Source organism: Oncorhynchus masou, chromosome 1, assembly GCF_036934945.1.
Source record: "Oncorhynchus masou masou isolate Uvic2021 chromosome 1, UVic_Omas_1.1, whole genome shotgun sequence".
Lineage (NCBI taxonomy): Eukaryota > Metazoa > Chordata > Actinopteri > Salmoniformes > Salmonidae > Oncorhynchus > Oncorhynchus masou.
In genome coordinates, this window is record NC_088212.1 from 19,216,684 (window position 1) to 19,239,398 (window position 22,715).

The following is a 22,715-nucleotide window of genomic DNA, read 5'->3' on the forward strand; positions in this document are numbered from 1 at the left end:
GTGTCAAGGGAATCCAGCTTGGATTTGGAGTCACTCATATCAAACTCCATTGGGATCACATGTCATTGAGAGGAAAAACTTGAATTGTTGCATGTCATTGTGTTTTTGTCCTACGGTGGCTAGCTAGCCAGCTAGCTAAAATTGTCCCTTTCCTAAATTAGCCATAGCTGGAGACAGAGATTTGGTCTTGTGGTTTTATTTAATTCTCCATACTGGCCAATGATTATAACGGCGATTCTGATCCTAACTATTAATTCATACATTGTTGTGCCTCATGCCTGAGAGAATGACAGTTCAATATGTACAGTTGAAGTCGGAAGTTTACATACACTTGGGTTGGAGTCAGTAAAACCTGTTTTTCAACCACTCCACAAATTTCTTGTTAACAAACTATATTTTGGGCAAGTCGGTTAGGACATCAACTTTATGCATGACACAAGTAATTTTCCCAACAATTGTTTACAGACAGATTATTTAACTTATAACTCACTGTATCACAATTGTCAGAAGTCAGAAGGTTACATACATTAACTTGACTGTGCCTTTAAACAGCTTGGAACATTTCAGCAAATGATGTCATGGCTTTAGAAGGTTCTGATAGGCTAATTGACATCATTTGAGTCAATTGGAGGTCTACCTGTGGATGTATTTCAAGGCCTACATTCAAACACAGTGCCTCTTTTCTTGACATCATGGGAAAATCAAAAGAAATCAGCCAAGACCTCAGAAAACAAATTGCAGACCTCCACAAGTCTGGTTCATCCTTGGGAGCAATTTCCAAATGCCTGAAGGTACCACGTTCATCTGCACAAACAAGAGTACACAAGTATAAACACCATGGGACCACGCAGCCGTCATACTGCTCAGGAAGGAGACTCGTTCTGTCTCCTAGAGATGAACATACTTTGGTGGGAAAGTGCAAATCAATCCCAGAATAACAGCAAAGGACCTTGCGAAGATGCTGGAGGAAACAGGTACAAAAGTATGTATATCCACAGTAAAACGACTCCTATATCGACATAACCTGAAAGGCCGCTCAGCAAGGAAGAAACCACTGCTCCAAAACTGTCATAAAAAAGCCAGACTACGGTTTGCAACTGCACATGGGGACAAAGAGCGTAGTTTTTGGAGAAATGTCCTCTGGTCTGATGAAACAAATATAACTGTTTGGCCATAATGACCATTGTTATGTTTGGAGGAAAAAGGGTGACGCTTGCAAGCCGAAGAACACCATCCCAACCGTGAAACACGGGGGTGGCAGCATCATGGAAGTTAAAGCTTGGTCGCAAATGGGTCTTCCAAATGGACAATGACCCCAAGCATATTTCCAAAGTTGTGGCAAAATGGCTTAAGGACAACAAAGTCAAGGTATTGTAGTGGCCATCACAAAGCCCTGACCTCAATGCTGTAGAAAATGTGTGGTCAGAACTGAAAAAGCATGTTGCAAGCAAGGAGGCCTACAAACCTGACTCAGTTACACCAGCTATGTCAGAAGGAATGGGCCATGATTCACCCAACTTTTTGTGGGAAGCTTGTGGAAGGCTACCCAAAATGTTTGACCCAAGTTAAACAATTTATAAGGCAATGCTACCAAATACTAATTGAGTGTATGTAAACTTCTGGCCCACTGGGAATGTGATGAAAGAAATTAAAGCTGAAATAAATCATGCTCTCTATTACATTCACATTCACATTCTTAAAATAAAGTGGTGATCCTAACTGACCTAAGACAGGGAATTTTTACTAGGATTAAATGTCAGGAATTGTGAAAAACTGAGTTTAAATGTATTTGGCTAAGGTGTATGTAAACTTCCGACTTCAACTGTAGCTAGATGTAGAAGGCTAATGTTAATTAGCTAACGTTTCCCATGAATGGAAGTTAGGCTTGCAAGAAAGCATTTGAGCCAGGTAGCCTAGGATAACAAAAACTAAAAGCATGTACTGTATGGCAGAGTGATAGACCGTTTCATCAACATGAAAGAGAGGAGGATGGAATTGGCATTTCTCTTCAAGTAAGGTGAGTCAACATGTTTTTCTACTTGTGTGAAAGTGTGTGCGCACACACACACAGAAATCAGAACCATGGAAAGACGTATCATATTTAGCTTACGCAGATTACCGTAATTGCTGGACTATTAAGCGCACCTGAATATAAACCGCACCCACTGAATTATTAAAAAATATGTATTTTGTACATAAATAAGCTGCACATGTCTATAAGCCACAGGTGCCTACCGGTACATTGAAACAAATGAACTTGGTCACTATCTTCCTCCTCCTGTGCACTGAAACCACTGAAGTCATCTCCTTTGGTGTCGGAGTTGAATAGCCTCAGAATTGCTTCATCCGATGTTGGATCGTTTTCATTGTCGCTCTCGTCACTTTCATCCGGAGGCAAATACCCCGCTGAGCTCTTGCTGCCCCTTCAACATGCAGCAGTCCAGCCTTTCGAAATCCGTTGATGATAGTGGATTTTTCTACAATGCTCCACACTGTCAGGACCCACTGGCAGACTTGACCATAAGTTGCTCTTCGCATGCGGCCCGTTTTAGTGAAGGATTTCTCCCCACTTGTCATCCAAGCCTCCCACTGAACAAGGAGCGCCACCTTAAATGCACGATTTACACTGATGTCGAGTGGCTACAAATACTTTGGGCCATCTGCTTTTCTTCCCTCTGAAAGCTTTTGTTGTCTTTTTGCACTGAGTCAGTTCCTCACACTGCTATTTCCAACGTCTTATCATCGACTCATTAAGGCCAAGCTCCCGTGCAGCAGCTCTATTTCCTTTTCCAACAGCCAGATCGATCGCCTTCAACTTGAAAGCTGCATCATATGCATTTCTCTGTGTCTTTGCCATGATGAGGGTGACAAAATTACTATCGTAATCAGAATGATGGGAAGTTTGAGCGCGCTCGATTTACGTCACATTATGTGACGGTGCTCAGTTTTTTGGCAGCATGAATCTTGTGAAAGCTGGAAAAATCCACAAATTAGCCGCGTCATTGTATAAACCGCGAGGTTCAAAGCGTGGGAATAAAGTAGCGGCTTATAGTCCGGAAATTACGGTAGACTAAATTGTATATTTAGATTTTTGGGGGTATGTTTTAGTTGTCACTGTATTAGACTAAGCATAGGTGATTTGATGATGTTGAAATGGTGCTGGAATAGTGGAGGCTGCTCCGGTCCAAAAATGTCAGAAACATTAACTTGCTTGACCATGCTGTAGTTCATGTACCTGTCTGTTACTGTACATGCAATATGCTTTGTGAACTTCAGCGATTGCTATCCAGTTTTGTAATAAAATAAAAGGTGTGTGTGTATGGGGAGGGGGGGGCAGGTACATGAGATCATAGGCATACAGTACCGGTGATAATATCCAATTAGAAGGATAGGATTTAATTCAATCCTAGTCAAACGATCCTACGGTACTGGGGGGTCATGTTCATTAGTGCACGCAACAGAAAACTTTTTAAAATGTTTTGCAATGGAGACCAAAAGTGAGCATCTGTATTGGCCAAATCCAGATAGTAGTCCCTCCCTGTTCCAGTTCATTTGGTGCCTAATGATCAGGAACGTGTTTTTAGTGAAGCGCTAATATGAGTAGAGACTGGTGATGTGCTGTTCACGAATTTCCAATCACTAGTAGAGAGCTCACCTCTGTAGTAGACATCTCTGAAGGGTGTGTTGATGAAATCATGGAGGTTGACCGTCTGTTCTGCGATATTCATCAGCAGAGGGATGGTGTCATTCTGACCATTGTACAGGTTCAGAAGGGCTTTAGGCAGGCACGTCTTACCTGTAGAAGGTTCTGGAAAAAAAATAAAACAAAGGATGGTTATTAATGATACTCAGAGTGGACATGTACAGTTCTGGGAATTAATGAACATTTAAAAAAAATCTAAATGCTTTGCTGCAGCAAAGTGCATTGTTAATGTGAAAAACTATCTTGCAACCAGGGTGACACCAAGCACCAAGTTCATAAGCAATCAGCTAATAAACCATTTCTGAAATATGTCACAACCTGAGCTGTTTCACCTGGCCTTGTGATTGTCTCCACCCCCTCCAGGTGTCGCTAATTATACCCTGTGTGTGTATATTTTTCCGTCTCTCTGTATTAGTTTGTCATGTTTGCCAAGTCAACCTTGCTCCTATTTATTTTTTCCCGGTTTCTTTTGGTTCAAGTCCTCCTGGTTTTGACCCTTGCCTGTCCTGACACCTGAACCCCTGCCTGACCACTCTGGCTGTTCTGTTTTCAAGCCTGTTTACTAAACCCCTGCCTGGCCTGACCTCGAGACTGCCCTTTGTCTGATACTGTTTTGGACTCTGACCCGGTTTATGAACTCTCGCCTGTCCCCGACCTACCTTTTGCCCACCCCTTGGATTAATAAATATCAACCATCTGCTTCCTGTGTCTGCATTTGGGTCTTGCCTTGTGTCCTTATATTTGGAGTTAGGACAACTTTTAGAATGTTGAATATTGTTCTAGACATTCAGTAACATAGCATTGTTTAAATATTCCACATGTAAATGTTATTGGGGAGCTAACATGGCTACTATAGAATGTTGCTGTGTAATGTAAATGCAGAAACTGCATTGCCCCAACTCTCTAAAAGCATGGCTCTGGTTCAAAGTTGAGAGAAGGGGAAGAGGTTAGGGACACAAACACAAAAATAGAGGAAGTAAAGATCGGGGATAAATTGTTAGCGATAAGAAAGGGAAGCTTGCGTGACATTTCACTGAAAATGGAAACGCCTCAATCATGAGAAACAGAACACCCAACCCAAATGTTAAAGCACTAAGTTGTCTGCTTCTATTGTTGACTTTTGGGCTGAGTTTTTTTTAGCTAGTCTGTCAAGCCCCCTTTAGTCATTTTCTTCCCAGAGGGGAGAGTTTGCTCTGATTTCTCTCTATTATAAAGCCCCACCCCATACATACACAGCCAACAGGAAGCTATCATTGGACACGCCACTGGCAGGACAAAACCTTGGACATCACAGTATCTTCCTTCTCTCTACTGTTTGGAGCCAAAAACAACAGGGAGGGGGGGGATACTGATAGGACAGAGTTGAACCCCAAGGGGCAGAAAGAGGTCTGTTTAGACATCTGTACTGAGTATCACTATACGAAGTCATGACAAATATCCAGGATGACACAAAAACTAAAAGGTGTTAGTCACAGGGCTAAGTGGACTAAAAGGTAAGGCTTCCCTTTGAATAAGACGATTGTAACCGAGGTGAAATGACTGTGAAATGAAAAGTTCATATGCTATTTTAGTAGCTAGAATATGACATCTTAAGCTCTCCCCTTCAGCACACATACACACACTCTCTTTTCCTCTGTCCTTTCTGCCTTTGGCTGTGAAAGCTGATATATCTCCTGTCTCAAATGAGCCTATTTGGCACCAGAGGGCTCCACCCACCACTGGGATCATCTCACCTTTGAACTCCTCGTCGGTGAGCCTCTTGTCGTGGCCCTGCAGGTACTCCAGCAGGCCTGAAAGGGCCTCTGGGTCGGCCTGTGACACGCCATCGAAGAGCAGCGTGCGGTTAAACTCTTTAATCACCATGGGTGGATCTGAGCCTGTAGGCTCCACACCTTCATCGCAGGACATCTCAGTCTTACTATGTAGGACAATAGACATGCATAATTTACACTCACATACAGTAATAGTCAAAAGTTTGGACACACATACTCATTCAAGGGTTTTCATTTTTACTATTTTCTACATTGTTGAATAGCAGTGAAGACATCAAAACTATGAAATAACACATATGGAATTATGTTACCAAAAATGTGTTAAACAAATCAAAATATATTTTATATTTGAGATTCTTCAAAGTAGCCACCCTTTGCCTTGATGACAGCTTTGCACAGTCTTTGCATGAGGTAGTCACCTGACATGCATCTCAATTAACAGCTGTGCCTTCTTAAAAGTTAGTTTGTGGAATTTCTTTCCTTAATGCATTTGAGCCAATTTGTTGTGTTGTGACAAGATATGGGTGGTATACAGTAGATACCCCTATTTGGTAAAAGACCAGGTCCATATTATGGCAAGAACAGCACAAATACTTCCACTGCAAATCTACCATTCCAGTGTTTTACTTGCTATATTGTATTTACTTTGCCACCATGGCCCTTTTTTGCCTTTACCTCCCTTATCTCACCTCATTTGCTCACATCGTATATAGACTTGTTTATACTGTATTATTGACTGTATGTTTGTTTTACTCCATGTGTAACTCTGTGTCGTTGTATGTGTCGAACTGCTTTGCTTTATCTTGGCCAGGTCGCAATTGTAAATGAGAACTTGTTCTCAACTTGCCTACCTGGTTCAATAAAGATGAAATAAAAAATAAAAAAATATGCAAAGAGAAATGACAGTTCATCATTACTTTAAGACGTGAATGTCAGTCAAGCTCTCATGAGGCCTGCCACAGGAAAGGAAGACCCATAGTTACCTCTGCTGCAGAGGATACGTTCAATAGAGTTACCAGCCTCTGAAATTGCAGCCCAAATAAATGCTTCACAGAATTCAAGTAACAGACACATCTCAACATCAACTGTTTAGAGACTGCGTGAATCAGACCTTCATGGTCGAATTGCTGCAACAACAAAAAACACTACTAAGGACACCAATAAGAAGAGGAGACTTGCTTGGGCCAAGAAACACGAGCAATGGACATTAAACTGGTGGAAATCTGTCCTTTGGTCTGATGAGTCCAAATTGGAGATTTTTGGTTCCAACTGCTGTCTCTTTGTGAGACACAGAGGAGGTGAATGGATGATCTCCGCATGTGTGGTTCCCACCGTGAAGCATGAGGATGAGGTGTGATGGTGTGGGGGTGCTTTGCTGGTGACACTGTCTGTGATTTATTTACAATTCAAGGCACACTTAACCAGCATGGCTACCACAGCATTCTGCAGCGATACGCCATCCCATCTGGTTTGGGATAAGTGGGACTCTTATTATGTAATTATTATGTAATCTTTCATTTTTCAACAGGACAATGACAAAACCCACCTCCAGGCTGTATATGAGCTATTTGACCAAGAAGGAGAGTGATGGAGTGCTGCATCAGATGACCAGCCCTCCACAATCCCCTGACCTTAACCCAATTGAGATAGTTTGGGATGAGTTGGAACACAGAGTGAAGGAAAGGCAGCCAACAAGTGCTCAGCACTTCATGAAGCTGGTTCATGAAGCTGGTTCAGATAATGCAAGTGTGCGGTTAAAATTGGCAAAAAGCACACACATTTCTTCTCACAGGGCCATGGGCTGAGACAGGGATGCAGCTTAAGCCCCACCCTCTTCAACATATATATCAATGAATTGGCGCGGGCACGAGAAAGGTCTGCAGCACCCGGCCTCACCCTACTAGAATCTGAAGTCACCCGCTGCAATTCAGCGGGTGTTGATGAAAATGATCCCGCTAACGGGATGGGTGCGTCAAGAAGATAACAAAGCCATCAACTACAGAGAGATGAACCTGGAGAAGAGTCCCCTAAGCAAGCTGGTCCTGGGGCTCTGTTCACAAACACAAACACACCCCACAGAGCCCCAGGACAGCAGCACAATTAGACCCAATCAAATCATGAGAAAACAAAAAGATAATTACTTGACACATTGGAAAGAATGAACAAAAAACAGAGCAAACTAGAATACTATATGGCCCTAAACAGAGAGTACACACATATTAGAGACACATATTTCCCTCAGAATACACAGATCCACAAAGAATTCGAAAACTCCCATATCTACTGGGTGAAATTCCACAGTGTGCCATCACAGCAGCAAGATTTGTGACCTGTTGCCACAAGAAAAGGGCAACCAGTGAAGAACAAACACCATTGTAAATACAACCCATATTTTTGCTTATTTATTTTCCCTTGTGTACCCTTAACCATTTGTACATCGTTGCAACACTGTATATATACGTAGTATGACATTTGTAATGTCTTTATTGTTTTGAAACTTCTGTATGTGTAATGTTTACTGTTAATTTTTATTGTTTATTTCACTTTTGTATATTATCTACCTCACTTGTTTTGAAAATGTTAACACATGTTTTCCATGCCAATAAAGCCCCTTGAATTGAATTGAATTAATGCCAAGAGTGTGCAAAGCTGTCATCAAGGCAAAGGGTGGCTACTTTGAAGAATCTCAAATATAACATATATTTTGATTTGTTTAACACTTTTTTTGTTTTTTTTGGTTACTACATGATTCCATAAGTGTTAATTCATTGTTTTGATGTCTTCACTATTATTCTACAATGTAGAAAATAGTATAAATAAAAAAAAACCCTTGAATGAGTAGGTGTGTCCAAACCTTTGACTGGTACTGTATAACACATACTTTAGGTGTTTATGTACACTGAGTGTACAAAATGTTAGAAACATCTGCTCTTTCCATGACATAGATTGACCAGCTGAACAGGTGAAAGCTATGATCCCTTATTGATGTCACCTTCTATCAGTGTAGATTAAGTGGAGGAGCCATTTTAAAGAAGGATTTTTAAGCCTTGAGACAATTGAGACATGGATTGAGACAAATGATTTAAGTGCCTTTGAACAGGGTATGGTAGTAGGTGCCAGGCGCACCGGTTTGTGTCAAGAACTGCAACGCTGCTAAGTTTTTAACACTCAACAGTTTCCCGTGTGTATCAGGAATGTCCCACGACCCAAAGGGCAACCAGCCAACTTGACACAATAGTGAGATGCATTGGATTCAATAAGAGCCAGCATCCCTGTGGAACGCTTTCGACACATTGTATAGTCCATGCACCGACGAATTGAGGCTATTCTGAGGAGAAAACGTTGGGGTGCAACTATTAGGAAGGCGTCCTTAATGTTTTGTACACTCATTGTATAGTTGGGTGAAAGACATTTGCATGAGGAACAACCTTGCCTGACGCCTGAAGACTCCCTGAGCTGATATGTAGGTGTTAAGCTCAAGGGGCTAACACAATTTTGTGGTGTGCAGGAGACCCGGGTTCGAACCCAGTAGGTTACATCTGTACCCCGGAATTTATCTACTATGCTTCTCCTAACTCTACATGTTGTTTAACAATCTATGCCTGCATGAGCTCATGAACCCCTGTGGCCACCATAACAAGTACCTCCTCACCCTCGTAGGAGCTTCTTCCTGCCTTGCTTCTTGTTGTTGGTGTGACTGTAGGAGCCATAGTCAAAGAGTGAGTCCATGGGGGCTTTCTTGGGGCCAGTCACCACGGGTGACTCATAGATGGTAGACTCCAGCAAGTCCATGGGGTTGGAGATGCCCTTCTTAAAGGCCCCGTGGAATTTCATGCGAAGGTTCTGTCGGCCGTCCCCTGGCTGCAGCTGGCCTGGTCGGGCTAGATTCTGAGCAGGGTCCTGGGGCAGGTCCGGAGTTGACTGGGAGCCCTCTTCACTCTCAAACAGGTTGGCCAGTGCCGATAGATCAGAGTAGGTACTACTGGCATCAGGCTGTCCCTCTCCAACTCCACCTCCTCCCTTCTCTGAGTCCGAGGACAGAGCAGCCTTGGTCACAGCCAAGGAAGGCGTGTCCTTCTCCGTCATGGCGACGTGATACCTTCTCAGTAGAGTGGCAGCGGAGCAGCCCTAAAACACATCACAGTAAAACATGCAGGTTAAAACTCCACCCAGGTCATAGGTCAAAGACATGGGAGAGAAACAGTGATCCAAACGTATCCCTTGCATTTGGTCTCACTCAACTGTGAATAACCTGGGTTGTGAACATTGGACACGTTAGCTGAATTTGTTTGCCGCAGAAAACAAGAAGGTCCAGTTAGTCCCTCCCTGTTTCAGTCTGTTTTTTCCCATTTGGTTCTTCATGAACACAACCCTGAACAACTATCACTAATTACTCTAAAACAGTCACTTGAATAAAATAAGTCTTTGACCACAGCTGAGATAAGAGACTGAGAAAATGTATGTCTAAAAGTGACTCTCCTGTGTGTAGCCCTAATCCTGAAGTAACCAGGGCTATGTCCGAAATGACACACTATTCCCTTTATAGTGCACTACAGGGATTATACCCCAAGGGCCCTGGTCAAGCACTATGCACTGCAGCCCAGATGTGTGTTGGTAGAGCTCTTGCATCCTACTCATCTTGTGGGCAACATTGATGGCACAGGAACATAGTCTGTAAATACTGAGCACTGTATTGCCTGACACTTCCTGGCCCAAAGCTCATGTGAAGGAAGTGGTACCGGAATTTTCAATTTGGGGTTGAAGAACAGAGTGGGATGATTCTGAATTTCCAACCAGTTTACTGACCAGACAGAGAGCAGCTTACTGACCAGACAGAGAACAGCTTACTGACCAGACAGAGAACAGCTTACTGACCAGACAGAGAATAGCTTACTGACCAGACAGAGAACAGCTTACTGACCAGACAGAGAACAGCTTACTGACCAGACAGAGAACAGCTTACTGACCAGACAGAGAGCAGCTTACTGACCAGACAGAGAACAGCTTACTGACCAGACAGAGAACAGCTTACTGACCAGACAGAGAACAGCTTACTGACCAGACAGAGAACAGCTTACTGACCAGACAGAGAACAGCTTACTGACCAGACAAAGAACAGCTTACTGGTCAGACAAAGAACAGCTTACTGGCCAGACAGAGAAGAGCTTACTGACCAGACAGAGAACAGCTTATTGGCCAGACAGAGACGAGTTTACTGACCAGACAGAGAACAGCTTACTGACCAGACAGAGAACAGCTTACTGACCAGACAGAGAACAGCTTACTGACCAGACAAAGAACAGCTTACTGGCCAGACAGAGAAGAGCTTACTGACCAGACAGAGAACAGCTTATTGACCAGACAGACAGACTGACCAGACAGAGACCAGTTTACTGACCAGACAGAGAACAGCTTACTGACCAGACAGAGAACAGCTTACTGACCAGACAGAGAACAGCTTACTGACCAGACAGAGAGCAACTTACTGACCAGACAGAGAACAGCTTACTGACCAGACAGAGAACAGCTTACTGACCAGACAGAGAACAGCTTACTGACCAGACAGAGAACAGCTTACTGACCAGACAGAGAACAGCTTACTGACCAGACAGAGAACAGCTTACTGACCAGACAGAGAACAGCTTACTGACCAGACAGAGAACAGCTTACTGACCAGACAGAGAACAGCTTACTGACCAGACAGAGACCAGACCAGACAGAGAACAGCTTACTGACCAGACAGAGAACAGCTTACTGACCAGACAGAGAACAGCTTACTGACCAGACAGAGAACAGCTTACTGACCAGACAGAGAACAGCTTATTGACCAGACAGAGAACAGCTTACTGACCAGACAGACCAGACAGAGAACAGCTTACTGACCAGACAGAGAACAGCTTACTGACCAGACAGAGAACAGCTTACTGACCAGACCAGAGAACAGCTTACTGACCAGACAGAGAACAGCTTACTGACAGACAGAGAACAGCTTACTGACCAGACAGAGAACAGCTTACTGACCAGACAGAGAACAGCTTACTGACCAGACAGAGAACAGCCTACTGACCAGACACTGACCAGAGAGAACAGCTTACTGACCAGACAGAGAACAGCTTACTGACCAGACAGAGAACAGCCTACTGACCAACAGAGAACAGCTTATTGACCAGACAGAGAACAGCTTACTGACCAGACAGAGAACAGCTTATTGACCAGACAGAGAACAGCCTACTGACCAGACAGAGAGCAGCTTACTGACCAGACAGAGAACAGCTTACTGACCAGACAGAGAACAGCTTACTGACCAGACAAACAGAGAACAGCTTACTGACCAGACAGAGAACAGCTTACTGACCAGACAGAGAACAGCTTACTGACCAGACAGAGAACAGCTTACTGACCAGACAGAGAACAGCTTACTGACCAGACAGAGAACAGCTTACTGACCAGACAGAGAGCAGCTTACTGACCAGACAGAGAACAGCTTACTGACCAGACAGAGAACAGCTTACTGACCAGACAGAGAACAGCTTACTGACCAGACAGAGAACAGCCTACTGACCAGACAGAGAACAGCTTACTGACCAGACAGAGAACAGCTTACTGACCAGACAGAGAACAGCTTACTGACCAGACAGAGAACAGCTTACTGACCAGACAGAGAACAGAACAGCTTACTGACCAGACAGAGAACAGCCTACTGACCAGACAGAAACAGCTTACTGACCAGACAGAGAACAGCTTACTGACCAGACAGAGACGAGTTTACTGACCAGACAGAGAACAGCTTACTGACCAGACAGAGAACAGCTTACTGACCAGACAGAGAACAGCTTACTGACCAGACAGAGAACAGCTTACTGACCAGACAGAGAACAGCTTACTGACCAGACAGAGAACAGCTTACTGACCAAACAGAGAACAGCTTACTGACCAGACAGAGAACAGCTTACTGACCAGACAGAGAACAGCTTACTGACCAGACAGAGAACAGCTTACTGACCAGACAGAGAACAGCCTACTGACCAGACAGAGAACAGCTTACTGACCAGACAGAGAACAGCTTACTGACCAGACAGAGAACAGCTTACTGACCAGACAGAGAACAGCTTACTGACCAGACAGAGAACACGACAGAGGACCACTTCAAAGACACTATTGTCATGACAGAGTATTTTCTCCAATTACATAATATGAAAATATAAAACAATGACATTCTTCATCCATTATCAATATATTTGGCAAAACTCTTCATCACAGTGTAATGCAAGAACCTTTGTTTTGAAATAATTAGATTTAAACCATTACCATTATAGGCTTATACATAAACAACTGTTTTGAAGTACCTTATGCAAGTAACCCATTACTCCTTTCCAGTAATGTTATGTAATATAACTATTCCTCTTTGTTGCAGACAATAATAAAAACAGTTGTGTTCATTAGGCACCAACGAAAAGAAAGAAAACTGACTGAAACAGGGAGGGACTACCTGGACTGGTCCAATAAGAAAAAAAAATTAAATGTTGAAATGTTTTAATGAACATGGCCCAGATTATTTTCCAAATGGGGGAAAAAAAAAAAATCACCACCTGACAAAGTCTGAATGGCTACACCCCAAAAAGTGCATTTTCTACTCAGGGTGACAAGGAGATGGTAGAAAGAGAAAGCTGGTGAAGACCTCTTAAATGAAGGGAATACCCATGTGTGTTCTTTTGGGGTCCTGGGATCTATTCAGATGGACACTTAACCCGGCCGTACCTCATTCATCCCTTATGTCGCACTGTGGTACTGTATTCTTTTTCAGGGGGAACTAGAAGTGACCCTGGAGCATGTAGGGGTCCTGTGTGAGCTAAAAACAAAATCTGTGTTAGACCAAAAACTAGCAGAGAGGGCAACTGGCAGTAATACAGACTGGCAGGAAAGCATGACAGGGCACACTGATGAAAGAGAAGGGTGTTACAGCGAGTAGAGGTTTTGGCTCTCCATTTGCCACTATGGGTGAAATGTGACTTGAGGTTGGTCTTCTGGTTACCAACTATTGCTGTGGACAAAACAAGTTTTATCCTGTGGGGGAATCATTGGAAACCCAAGTTAAGGTCTCTAGCCAAAATCAACCACACAGCTAAAGGTCTTGAAATTCCTAGAGGGAGCATGTCTTCTGTATCAGGCTTTTACTATGACACGGCACTTTTCTTTTCAGACACTTGTACCTGTGCAGGCATGCCCACACACATATATACACACACAGGCCCAATGATCCCTCTAAGCTGTAGCCCTGAGACTGCCGCACAGCTCCTCTGGGGCTGCCACACAGAAATATCAGCCCAACCGGTCGATCTCTAAGGTATTCCTAGTGGGTCGCTAAACATTTCTGTAAAATAAACAGCAAAGATAAAGTTATGAGTTCCTATTTTTTTTATATGTGTCTCGGGTTGTTGACAGTATGTGCACCCGATTCAGCTGCCCTGCGCGCCGGGTAGGCAAACTGTTGCCATTTTGAACCATTTTATGTTTCTGAAGGTACAAAATCTGCCTTGCCGGTGGGCCCAGAGAGCAAATCAAGAGCACTATAAGTCTAACGCTGTCCAATCATATATCTCAGATGACTGTGTCTGCAGTAACGTAGCAGGCATATAAGGAAGCTACAGAAAAGTTGATAATGTGAGATTTCAAAACGTTTAAAACCATGTCTTGAGAGAGACTGTCAATGTATACAGTAAAGAGACACTATTTTTTAAGTGAGTTCATGTTTAAGTTCTTACTCAGCACTGTCAACACTTTGTATTCAACACTTGTATAAGCCATGAAATGGGCGTTCTTCCTATTTCCACTCAGCAGCAATCAACAAGTAGGAAAGTGTATTTATAGGCTTGCATATAAACCTGCATATTTAGCTAAAAGAAATCCATGTTAGCAGGCAATATTAACCAGGTGAAATTGTGTCATTTCTCTTGAGTTCATTGCACGCAGAGTCTGGGTATATGCAACAGTTTGGGCAGCCTGGCTCATTGCGAACTAATTTGCCAGAATTTTACATAATTATGACATAACATTGAAGGTTGTGCAATGTAACAAGAATATTTAGACTTAGGGATGCCACCCGTTAGATAAAATACCGAACGGTTCCGTATTTCACTGAAATAATAAACGTTTTGTTTTCGAAATTATAGTTTCCGGATTCGACCATAGTAATGACCAAAGGCTCGTATTTCTGTGTGTTATTATGTTATAATTAAGTCTATGATTTGACAGAACAGTCTGACTGAGCGATGGTAGGCAGCAGCAGGCTCGTAAGCATTCACTCAAACAGCACTTTTGTGTGTTTTGTCAGCAGCTCTTCTCAAGCACAGCACTGTTTATGACTTCAAGCCTATCAGCCTAATGGCTGGTGTAACCGATGTGAAATGGCTAGCTAGTTAGCTGGGTGTGCACTAATAGCGTTTCAAACGTCACTCGCTCTGAGACTTGGCGTAGTTATTCCCCTTGCTCTGCAAGGGCCGCAGCTTTTGTGGAGTGATGGGTAACGCTGCTTCGAGTGTGGCTGTTGTCGATGTGTTCCTGGTTCGAGCCCAGGTAGGGGCGAGGAGAGGGACAGAAGCTATACTGTTACACTGGCAATACTATAGTGCCTATAAGAACATCCAATAGTCAAAGGTATATGAAATACAAATGGTATAGAGAGAAATAGTCCTATAAATACTATATTAACTACAACCTAAAACCTCTTACCTTGGAATATTGAAGTCTCATGTTAAAAGGAAACACCAACTTTCATATGTTCTCATGTTCTGAGCAAGGAACTCAAACGTTAGCTTTTTTACATGGCACATATTGCACTTTTACTTCTCAAACACTTTGTTTTTGCATTATTTAAACCAAATTGAACATGTTTCATTATTGAATGGATGAGGACTCTGTGAGTGAGCACAGTTATGATTCCAGAGCAAAATAAATGTTTTCAAATGAAAATATCCACTTTTAGATCAGTAAATAAAATATGTTTTCGCTTCTCATGCTAATGCAGCTGTTTAAATGACTGCATATTCATTTGAGATATTTTTCTTTGATTTCTATAAACAGTACCAGTCAGCAGTTTGGACACACCTACTCATTCCAGGGTTTTTCTTAATTTTTTACTTTTTCTACATTATATAATAATATTGAATACGTCAAAACTAGGAAATAAGGAAATAACACATATGGAATCATGTAGTAACCAAAAAGTGTTAAATAAATCAAAATATTTTATATTTGAGATTCTTCAACCCTTTGCCTTGATGACAGCTTTGCACATTCTTAGCATTCCCTCAACCAGCTTCATGAGGTACTCACCTAGAATGCATTTCAATTAACAGGTGTTAAAAGATCATTTATGGAATTTGTGGAAGAACTTTGAAAGTTTCTTCAAGTGAAGTCTGTGATTTATTTAGAATTCAAGGCACACTTAACCAGTATGGCTTACACACTATTCTGGGACTATCATTTGAGTTTCAACAGGACAATGACCCAACACACCTCCAGGCTATGTAAGGGCTATTTGACCAAGACGGAGAGTGATGGAGTGCTGCATCAGATGACCTGGCCTCCACAAACACCCGACTTCAACCTAATTGAGATGGTTTTGGGATGAGTTGGACCGCAGAGTGAAGGAAAAGCAGCCAACAAGTGCTCAGTATATGTGGGAACTCCTTCAAGACTGTTGGAAAAGCATTCCAAGAGAAGCTGGTTGAGAGAATACCAAGAGTGTGCAAAGCTTTCATCAAGGCAAGGGGGGCTACTTTGAAGAATATAAAATATAAAAGATATTTTGATTTGTTTAACACTTTTTTGGTTACTACATGATTCCATATGTGTTATTTCATAGTGTTGATGTCTTCACTATTATCCTACAATTCAGAAAATAGTAAAAAATAAAGAAAAACCCTTGAATGAGTAGGTGTGTCCAAACTTTTGACTGGTACTGTATATGTATATATATGAAACGACAGTCCACCATTACTAATACAATGTATTAGCATAGCCTATGTGTATGTTGGCTATGACATGATGTGGCTGGGGTTTTGGAGTGTCTTATTGCCTATTGGTCCACACATTTCAATATAGTGATTGTGTTTGCCCTACTCTATATGATATATATGTTTATATATATAAACTCAGCAAAAAATGAAACGTCCTCTCACTGTCAACTTCATTTATTTTCAACAAACTTAACATGGGTAAATACTTCTATGAACATAACAAGATTCAACAACAGAGACATAAACTGAACAAATTCCACAGACATGTTACTACAGAAATGTAATAATGTGTCCCTGAACAAAGGGGGGTGGGGTCAAAATCACAGTAATAGTCAGTATCTGGTGTGGCCACCAGCTGCATTAAGTACTACAGTGCATCTCTGCCTCATGGACTGTACCAGATTTGCCAGTTCTTGCTGTGAGATGTTACCCCACTCTTCCACCAAGGCACCTGCAAGATCCCAAACATTTCTGGGGGGAATGGCCCTAGCCCTCACCATCTGATCCAACAGGTCCCATACATTCTCAATGGGATTGAGATCCGGGCTCTTCGCTGGCCATGGCAGAACACTGACATTCCTGTCTTGCAGGAAATCAGGCACAGAACAAGCAGTATGGCTGGTGGCATTGTCATGCTGGAGGGTCATGTCAGGATGAGCCTGCAGGAAGGGTACCACGTGAGGGAGGAGGATATCTTCCCCGTAACGCACAGCGTTGAGATTGCCTGCAACAAGCTCAGTCTGATGATGCTGTGACACACCGCCCCAGACCTTGACGGACCCTCCACCTCCAAATGGATCCCTCTCCAGAGTACAGGCCTCAGTGTAACACTCATTCCTTCGACGATAAACGCGAATCCGACCATCACCCCTGTTGAGACAAAACCGCGACTCGTCAGTGAAAAGCACTTTTTGCCAGCCTTGTCTGGTCCAGTGACGGTGGGTTTGTGCGCATAGGCGATATTGCCGGAGATGTCTGGTGAGGACCTGCCTTACTACAGGCCTACAAGCCCTCAGTCCAGCCTCTCTCAGCCTATTGTGGACAGTCTGTGCACTGATGGAGGGATTGTGTGTTCCTTGTGTAACTCGGGTAGTTGTTGTTGCCATCCTGTACCTGTCACACAGGTGTGATGTTCGGATGTACCGATCCTGTGCAAGTGTTGTTACACGTGGTTTGCCACTGCGAGACGATCAGCTGTCCGTTCTGTCTCCCTGTAGTGCTGTCTTAGGTGTCTCACATTGCGGACATTGCAATTTATTGCCCTGGCCACATCTGCAGTCCTCATGCCTCCTTGTAGCATACCTAAGGCACGTTCACGCAAATGAACAGGGACCCTGGGCATCTTTCTTTTGGTGTTTTTCAGAGTCAGTAGAAAGGCCTCTTTCGTGTCCTAAGCTTTCATAACTGTGACCTTAATTGCCTGCCGTCTGTAAGCTGTTAGTGTCTTAACGACCGTTCCACAGGTGCATGTTCATTAATTGTTTATGGTTCATTGAACAAGCATGGGAAACAGTGTTTTAACCCTTTACAATGAAGATCTTTTGAAGTTACAGTATTTGGATTTTTACAAATTATCTTTGAAAGACAGGGTCCTGAAAAAGGGACATTTTTTTTTTGCTGAGTTTATATGTGTTGTGTATTTGATGTATTGATGCAGGGCTCCTCCGTAAAATTACTGATGCAGTATTCATTTTAGGCAGAAATTGAGATGAAGGATCCAATGTGCAGCACACACACACACACACGCACACACACGCACACACACACACACACACACACACACACAGGACAGCAATGATAAGTCATCATTCTGGATTCTTTAGAATGTTGTCACCTTGTCAAGGCATGTCTTTTAATAACAGTGTTATGCATGTAACTGCCAAAGTAAAGGAAACACCAATAAAGTGTCTTTGGCCTACTAGGGTGTTGGGCCACCACGAGACACCAGAACAGCTCCAATGCGCCTTGGCATAGATTCTACTGTCTGGATTCTACTGCCCCTCTATTGGAGGGATGCGACACCATTCTTCTACCAGAAATTCCATAATTTTGAATTTTGTTGATGGTGGTGGAAACCACTGTCTCCGGTGCTGCTCCAGAATCTCTCATAATCATTCAATTGGGTTGAGATCTGTTGACTGAGATATATATACACACACACTTTAAACCCCCTATGCATGGTAGCCAGAATAATGGGCAACTGGGCCATTTTATACATGACCCTAAGCATGATGGGATGTTAATTGCTTAATTAACTCAGGAACCACACTTGTGTGGAAGCACCTGCTTTCAATATGCCCCAATTTACAGTACTCAAGTGTTACCTTTATTTTGGCCGTTTTCTGTACATCCTTGGTATAAACTACAAACAAACTGTCACATGTCCTTGGCAACATTGTCTCTCTCTGACAGCACGTAGGGTTGACATGTAAACTAAGCAAAGCCAGACTCTTCCTCCGAGAGGAGCAACGCAAACAGAGAGATTGGGGTCCAGTCAGGGAAAACAGAGGAGTGCCTCCAGTCAACTCCAACACAGGATTATCAGGCTTCTCCACTCAAATGGACTTCTACTGTGGAGCGTAAAAGGACAACAGGACGAAGAGAGGCTTTCGTTGATAAACTCTCTAAACAGAGGGGTGACAAATGAATGAGTCATCCACCAGGCATTTGAGACCATTCTCTGGAGTTCATATGAAGAATGAGTCCGAAAACAGGCTAATACTATTGTGTTCACACCATCGGAGGCTGGTGTCACTTTAAATCAGAGGACTGGTTCATTAACGCAATGGAACTGTATCAAACACATCATTCACACTGTTCCATTCCCACCATTACTATGAGCCATCCTCCCTTCACCAGCCTCCACTCGTTCGCACAAACCAATGTATTGGTAATAATAATGGTGAATGATTTGTGATGACATGTCAGCTGGGTCAGACTGAAGATAATTATCTCCCTAAAACCAAGTGACTTCCTTAATAATCCTCAGGGACTTAGTGCAGTGGATCACAACCTTTTTCGGTTGCTGTACCACCAAGTACATTTTACTCTTTCAAGAGTACCTCTGAAGTACCCCTTCATGTGCATTTTACCAGTTAAACTATGGTCTAATGAGTCTTCTCAAGTACCCCATGTGGATAGACCATTTACCCCCAGGGGTCCTAAATCAAATCAATTTTGTTGGTCGCATACACATATTTAGCAGATGTTATTGCGGGTGCAGTGAAATGCTTGCGTTTCCAGCTCTAACAGTGTAGTAATATCTAATAATACACACAAATCTAAAAGTAAAAGAATGGAATTAAGAAATATATACATTTTAGGATGAGCAATACCGGAGTATATATATGTGGGATGTATAGACATTATGGACAGTATGTGAATAGAATATGCAGTATATCTGTATAATAAGTAGGATAGAATAGTATATGTACAGAAATTGTTAAATAGGATGGCCTTGACTATAATACAGTATATATAGTTGGAAGTTCGCAAACACTTAGGTTGGAGTCATTAAAACTCGTTTTTCAACCACTCCACAACTTTCTTGTTAACAAACTATAGTTTTAGCATGTCGGTTAGGACATCTACTTTGACACAAGTAATTTTCCAACAATTGACCACAGACATATATTATTTCACTTACAGTTGAAGTCGGAAGTTTACATACACCTTAGCCAAATACATTTAAACTAAGTTTTTCACAATTCCTGACATTTAATCCATTGTAATAATTCCCTGTCTTAGGTCAGTTAGAATCAACACTTTATTTTAAGAATGTGAAATGTCAGAATAATAGTAGAGAGAATTAATTATTTCAGCTTTCATTTCTATCATCACATTCCAAGGGCGTCAGAAGTTTACTAAATAAGTATTTGGCATCATTGCCTTTAAATTGTTTAACTTGGGTCAAACTTTTCAGGTAGCCTTCCACAAGCTTCCATCAATAAGTTGGGTGAATTTTGTCCCATTCCTCCTGACAGAGCTGGTGTAACTGAGTCAGGTTTGCAAGCCTCCATGCCTGCACATGCTTTCTCAGTTCTGCCCACACATTTTCTATAGGATTGAGGTCAGGGCTTTGTGATGGCCACTACAATACCTTGACTTTGTTGTCCTTAAGCCATTTTGCCACAACTTTGGAAGTATGCTTGGGGTCATTGTCCATTTGGAAGACCCATTTGTGACCAAGCTTTAACTTCCTGACTGATGTCTTGAGATGTTGCTTCAATATATCCACATAATTTTCCTACCTCATGATGCCATCTATTTTGTGAAGTGCACCAGTCCCTCCTGCAGCAAAGCACCCCCACAACATGATGCTACCACCCCCGTGCTTCACGGTTGGGATGGTGTTCTTCAGGCTTGCAAGCCCCCCCCCCCCTTTTCCTCCAAACATAATGATGGTCATTATGGCCAAACAGTTCTATTTTTGTTTCATCAGACCAGAGGACATTTCTCCAAAAAGTATGATCTTTGTCCCCATGTGCAGTTGCAAACAATAGTCTGGCTTTTTTATGGCGGTTGTGGAACAGTGGCTTCTTCCTTGCTGAGCAGCCTTTCAGGTTATGTTGCTATAGGACTCGTTTTACTGTGGATATAGATATTTTTGTACCTGTTTCCTCCAGCATCTTCACAGGGTCCTTTGCTGTTGTCCTGGGATTGATTTGCACTTTTTGCACCAAAGTACGTTCATCTCTAGGAGACAGAACGCGTCTCCTCCCTGAGCGGTATGACGGCTGCGTGGTCCAATGGTGTTTATACTTGCGTACTATTGTTTTTACAGATGAACGTGGTACCTTCAGGTGTTTGGATATTGCTCCCAAGGATGAACAAGACTTGTGGTGGTCTACAATTTTTCTTCTTAGGTTTTGGCTAATTTCTATTAATTTTCCCATGATGTCACCCGGGAGCCTTTTATAGGTAAAACAATATTTAAACATTATTAAAGTGACCAGTGTTCCATGTCTATGTACATAAGGCAGCAGCCTCTACGGAGCAGGGTTGAGTCACCAGGTGGTAGCCGGCTAGTGACAGTGACTCGGTTCAGGGCAGAGTACTGGGGAGAGGCTGGATAACGATGGCCTTGAGTTATAAGCTGTTTTTCATTCTCTCTGTCCCAGCTTTGATGCACCTGTACTGACACCGCCTTCTGGATGATAGAGGCGCGAACAGGCCATGGCTCAGGTGTTTTCCCATCCTAGTATCCCAGATTGGGAAACACTGATTTAGTGGATATGACCCAGACCACTGGGGAAGGCAAGGGTTCCGTCCAGGTGCAAATGGTTGTGGGAAAATGGGATTTAGCCAGTTCCACTGTTGTTTCAACAACAGCCTCCAACTCAACAATCGGTTTCACATTCCCATGGATGCATGTCTGACTGTCAGGTTTCATCATAACAATAGATTCATGAGCTGAGAAGATGTTCACAACCTCAATGTCTTAATGTTATTGTTTGGCTTCTTTGCCTAACTTTGAACAGAAAGTTCCAATATGAAGCAATTAAAAGATGGTGTGGCATATATGCCAGCAAGAGGGTAAATATTTGAATAAAATAAATTAGACTGAAAATTGCACTGATTTCTTAAAAAAATATATTTTGCTAATAGGCCTAACTCATAATTACATGCCACACTCAATGTTGGCTATTAGAATCAATGAGAGATCACTAGTCTAGGGACTCAAACATACACCAACCCGACTATTATACGTACAATATGGTTTCTAGAAATGCCATTGCGAAGATGGGCACAATAAAATTACACTTTCAAAAAAACATTTTTAACACAAAATACCTTACTCCCGGTTGAAAATAAGTGAACCCTAAATGAGAACTTTTTATGCTTACCTTGTCCTATAATCAATGGACATTTTGTGCAGTGTAGTTGTTCATTCTTAACAATAGGAAAAGTTCAAAAAAGTTTATGGACAAAACATTTGGATCGACTGCCTCCCGACTTTAGTAGGCTACTTCTTTCTTCCAATTATTTTGGAGAAAAGTGATCTGATTTCGCGTGTAGCCTAGTCCAATAATTATTCAGCCCCGCAAGCAGTGTGCCCAGGTACACTACAGCAGCCTCTGTCCTCGTTTCCACCAATCGGTTTCCATTTTCAGGCAGACAGGGTACGCTGGTGTTTGGGTGGGGACTAACCGGACTAACCGGTACAGGGACTACTCTTAAAGTGGCACTCCAGTCTCCTTTTCACCTAATTTATAACCTTAT

The 22,715-nt window shown here is 42.5% G+C and overlaps 1 protein-coding gene across 1 annotated transcript in view; it reads right to left on the minus strand.

Moving 5' to 3' along the window:
• Positions 1-22,715, minus strand: part of LOC135525853 (transient receptor potential cation channel subfamily V member 4-like) — a 35,650-nt gene extending 12,935 nt beyond the window's left edge. Inside the window, exons 1-4 of the mRNA XM_064953826.1 lie at positions 22,340-22,715; positions 9,128-9,603; positions 5,437-5,621; positions 3,656-3,808 (exon numbers count right to left, since the gene is read on the minus strand). Coding sequence (XP_064809898.1) covers positions 3,656-3,808; positions 5,437-5,621; positions 9,128-9,561 — 772 coding nt within the window. The 5' untranslated portion in view covers positions 9,562-9,603; positions 22,340-22,715. The remainder of the gene's footprint in view (positions 1-3,655; positions 3,809-5,436; positions 5,622-9,127; positions 9,604-22,339) is intronic.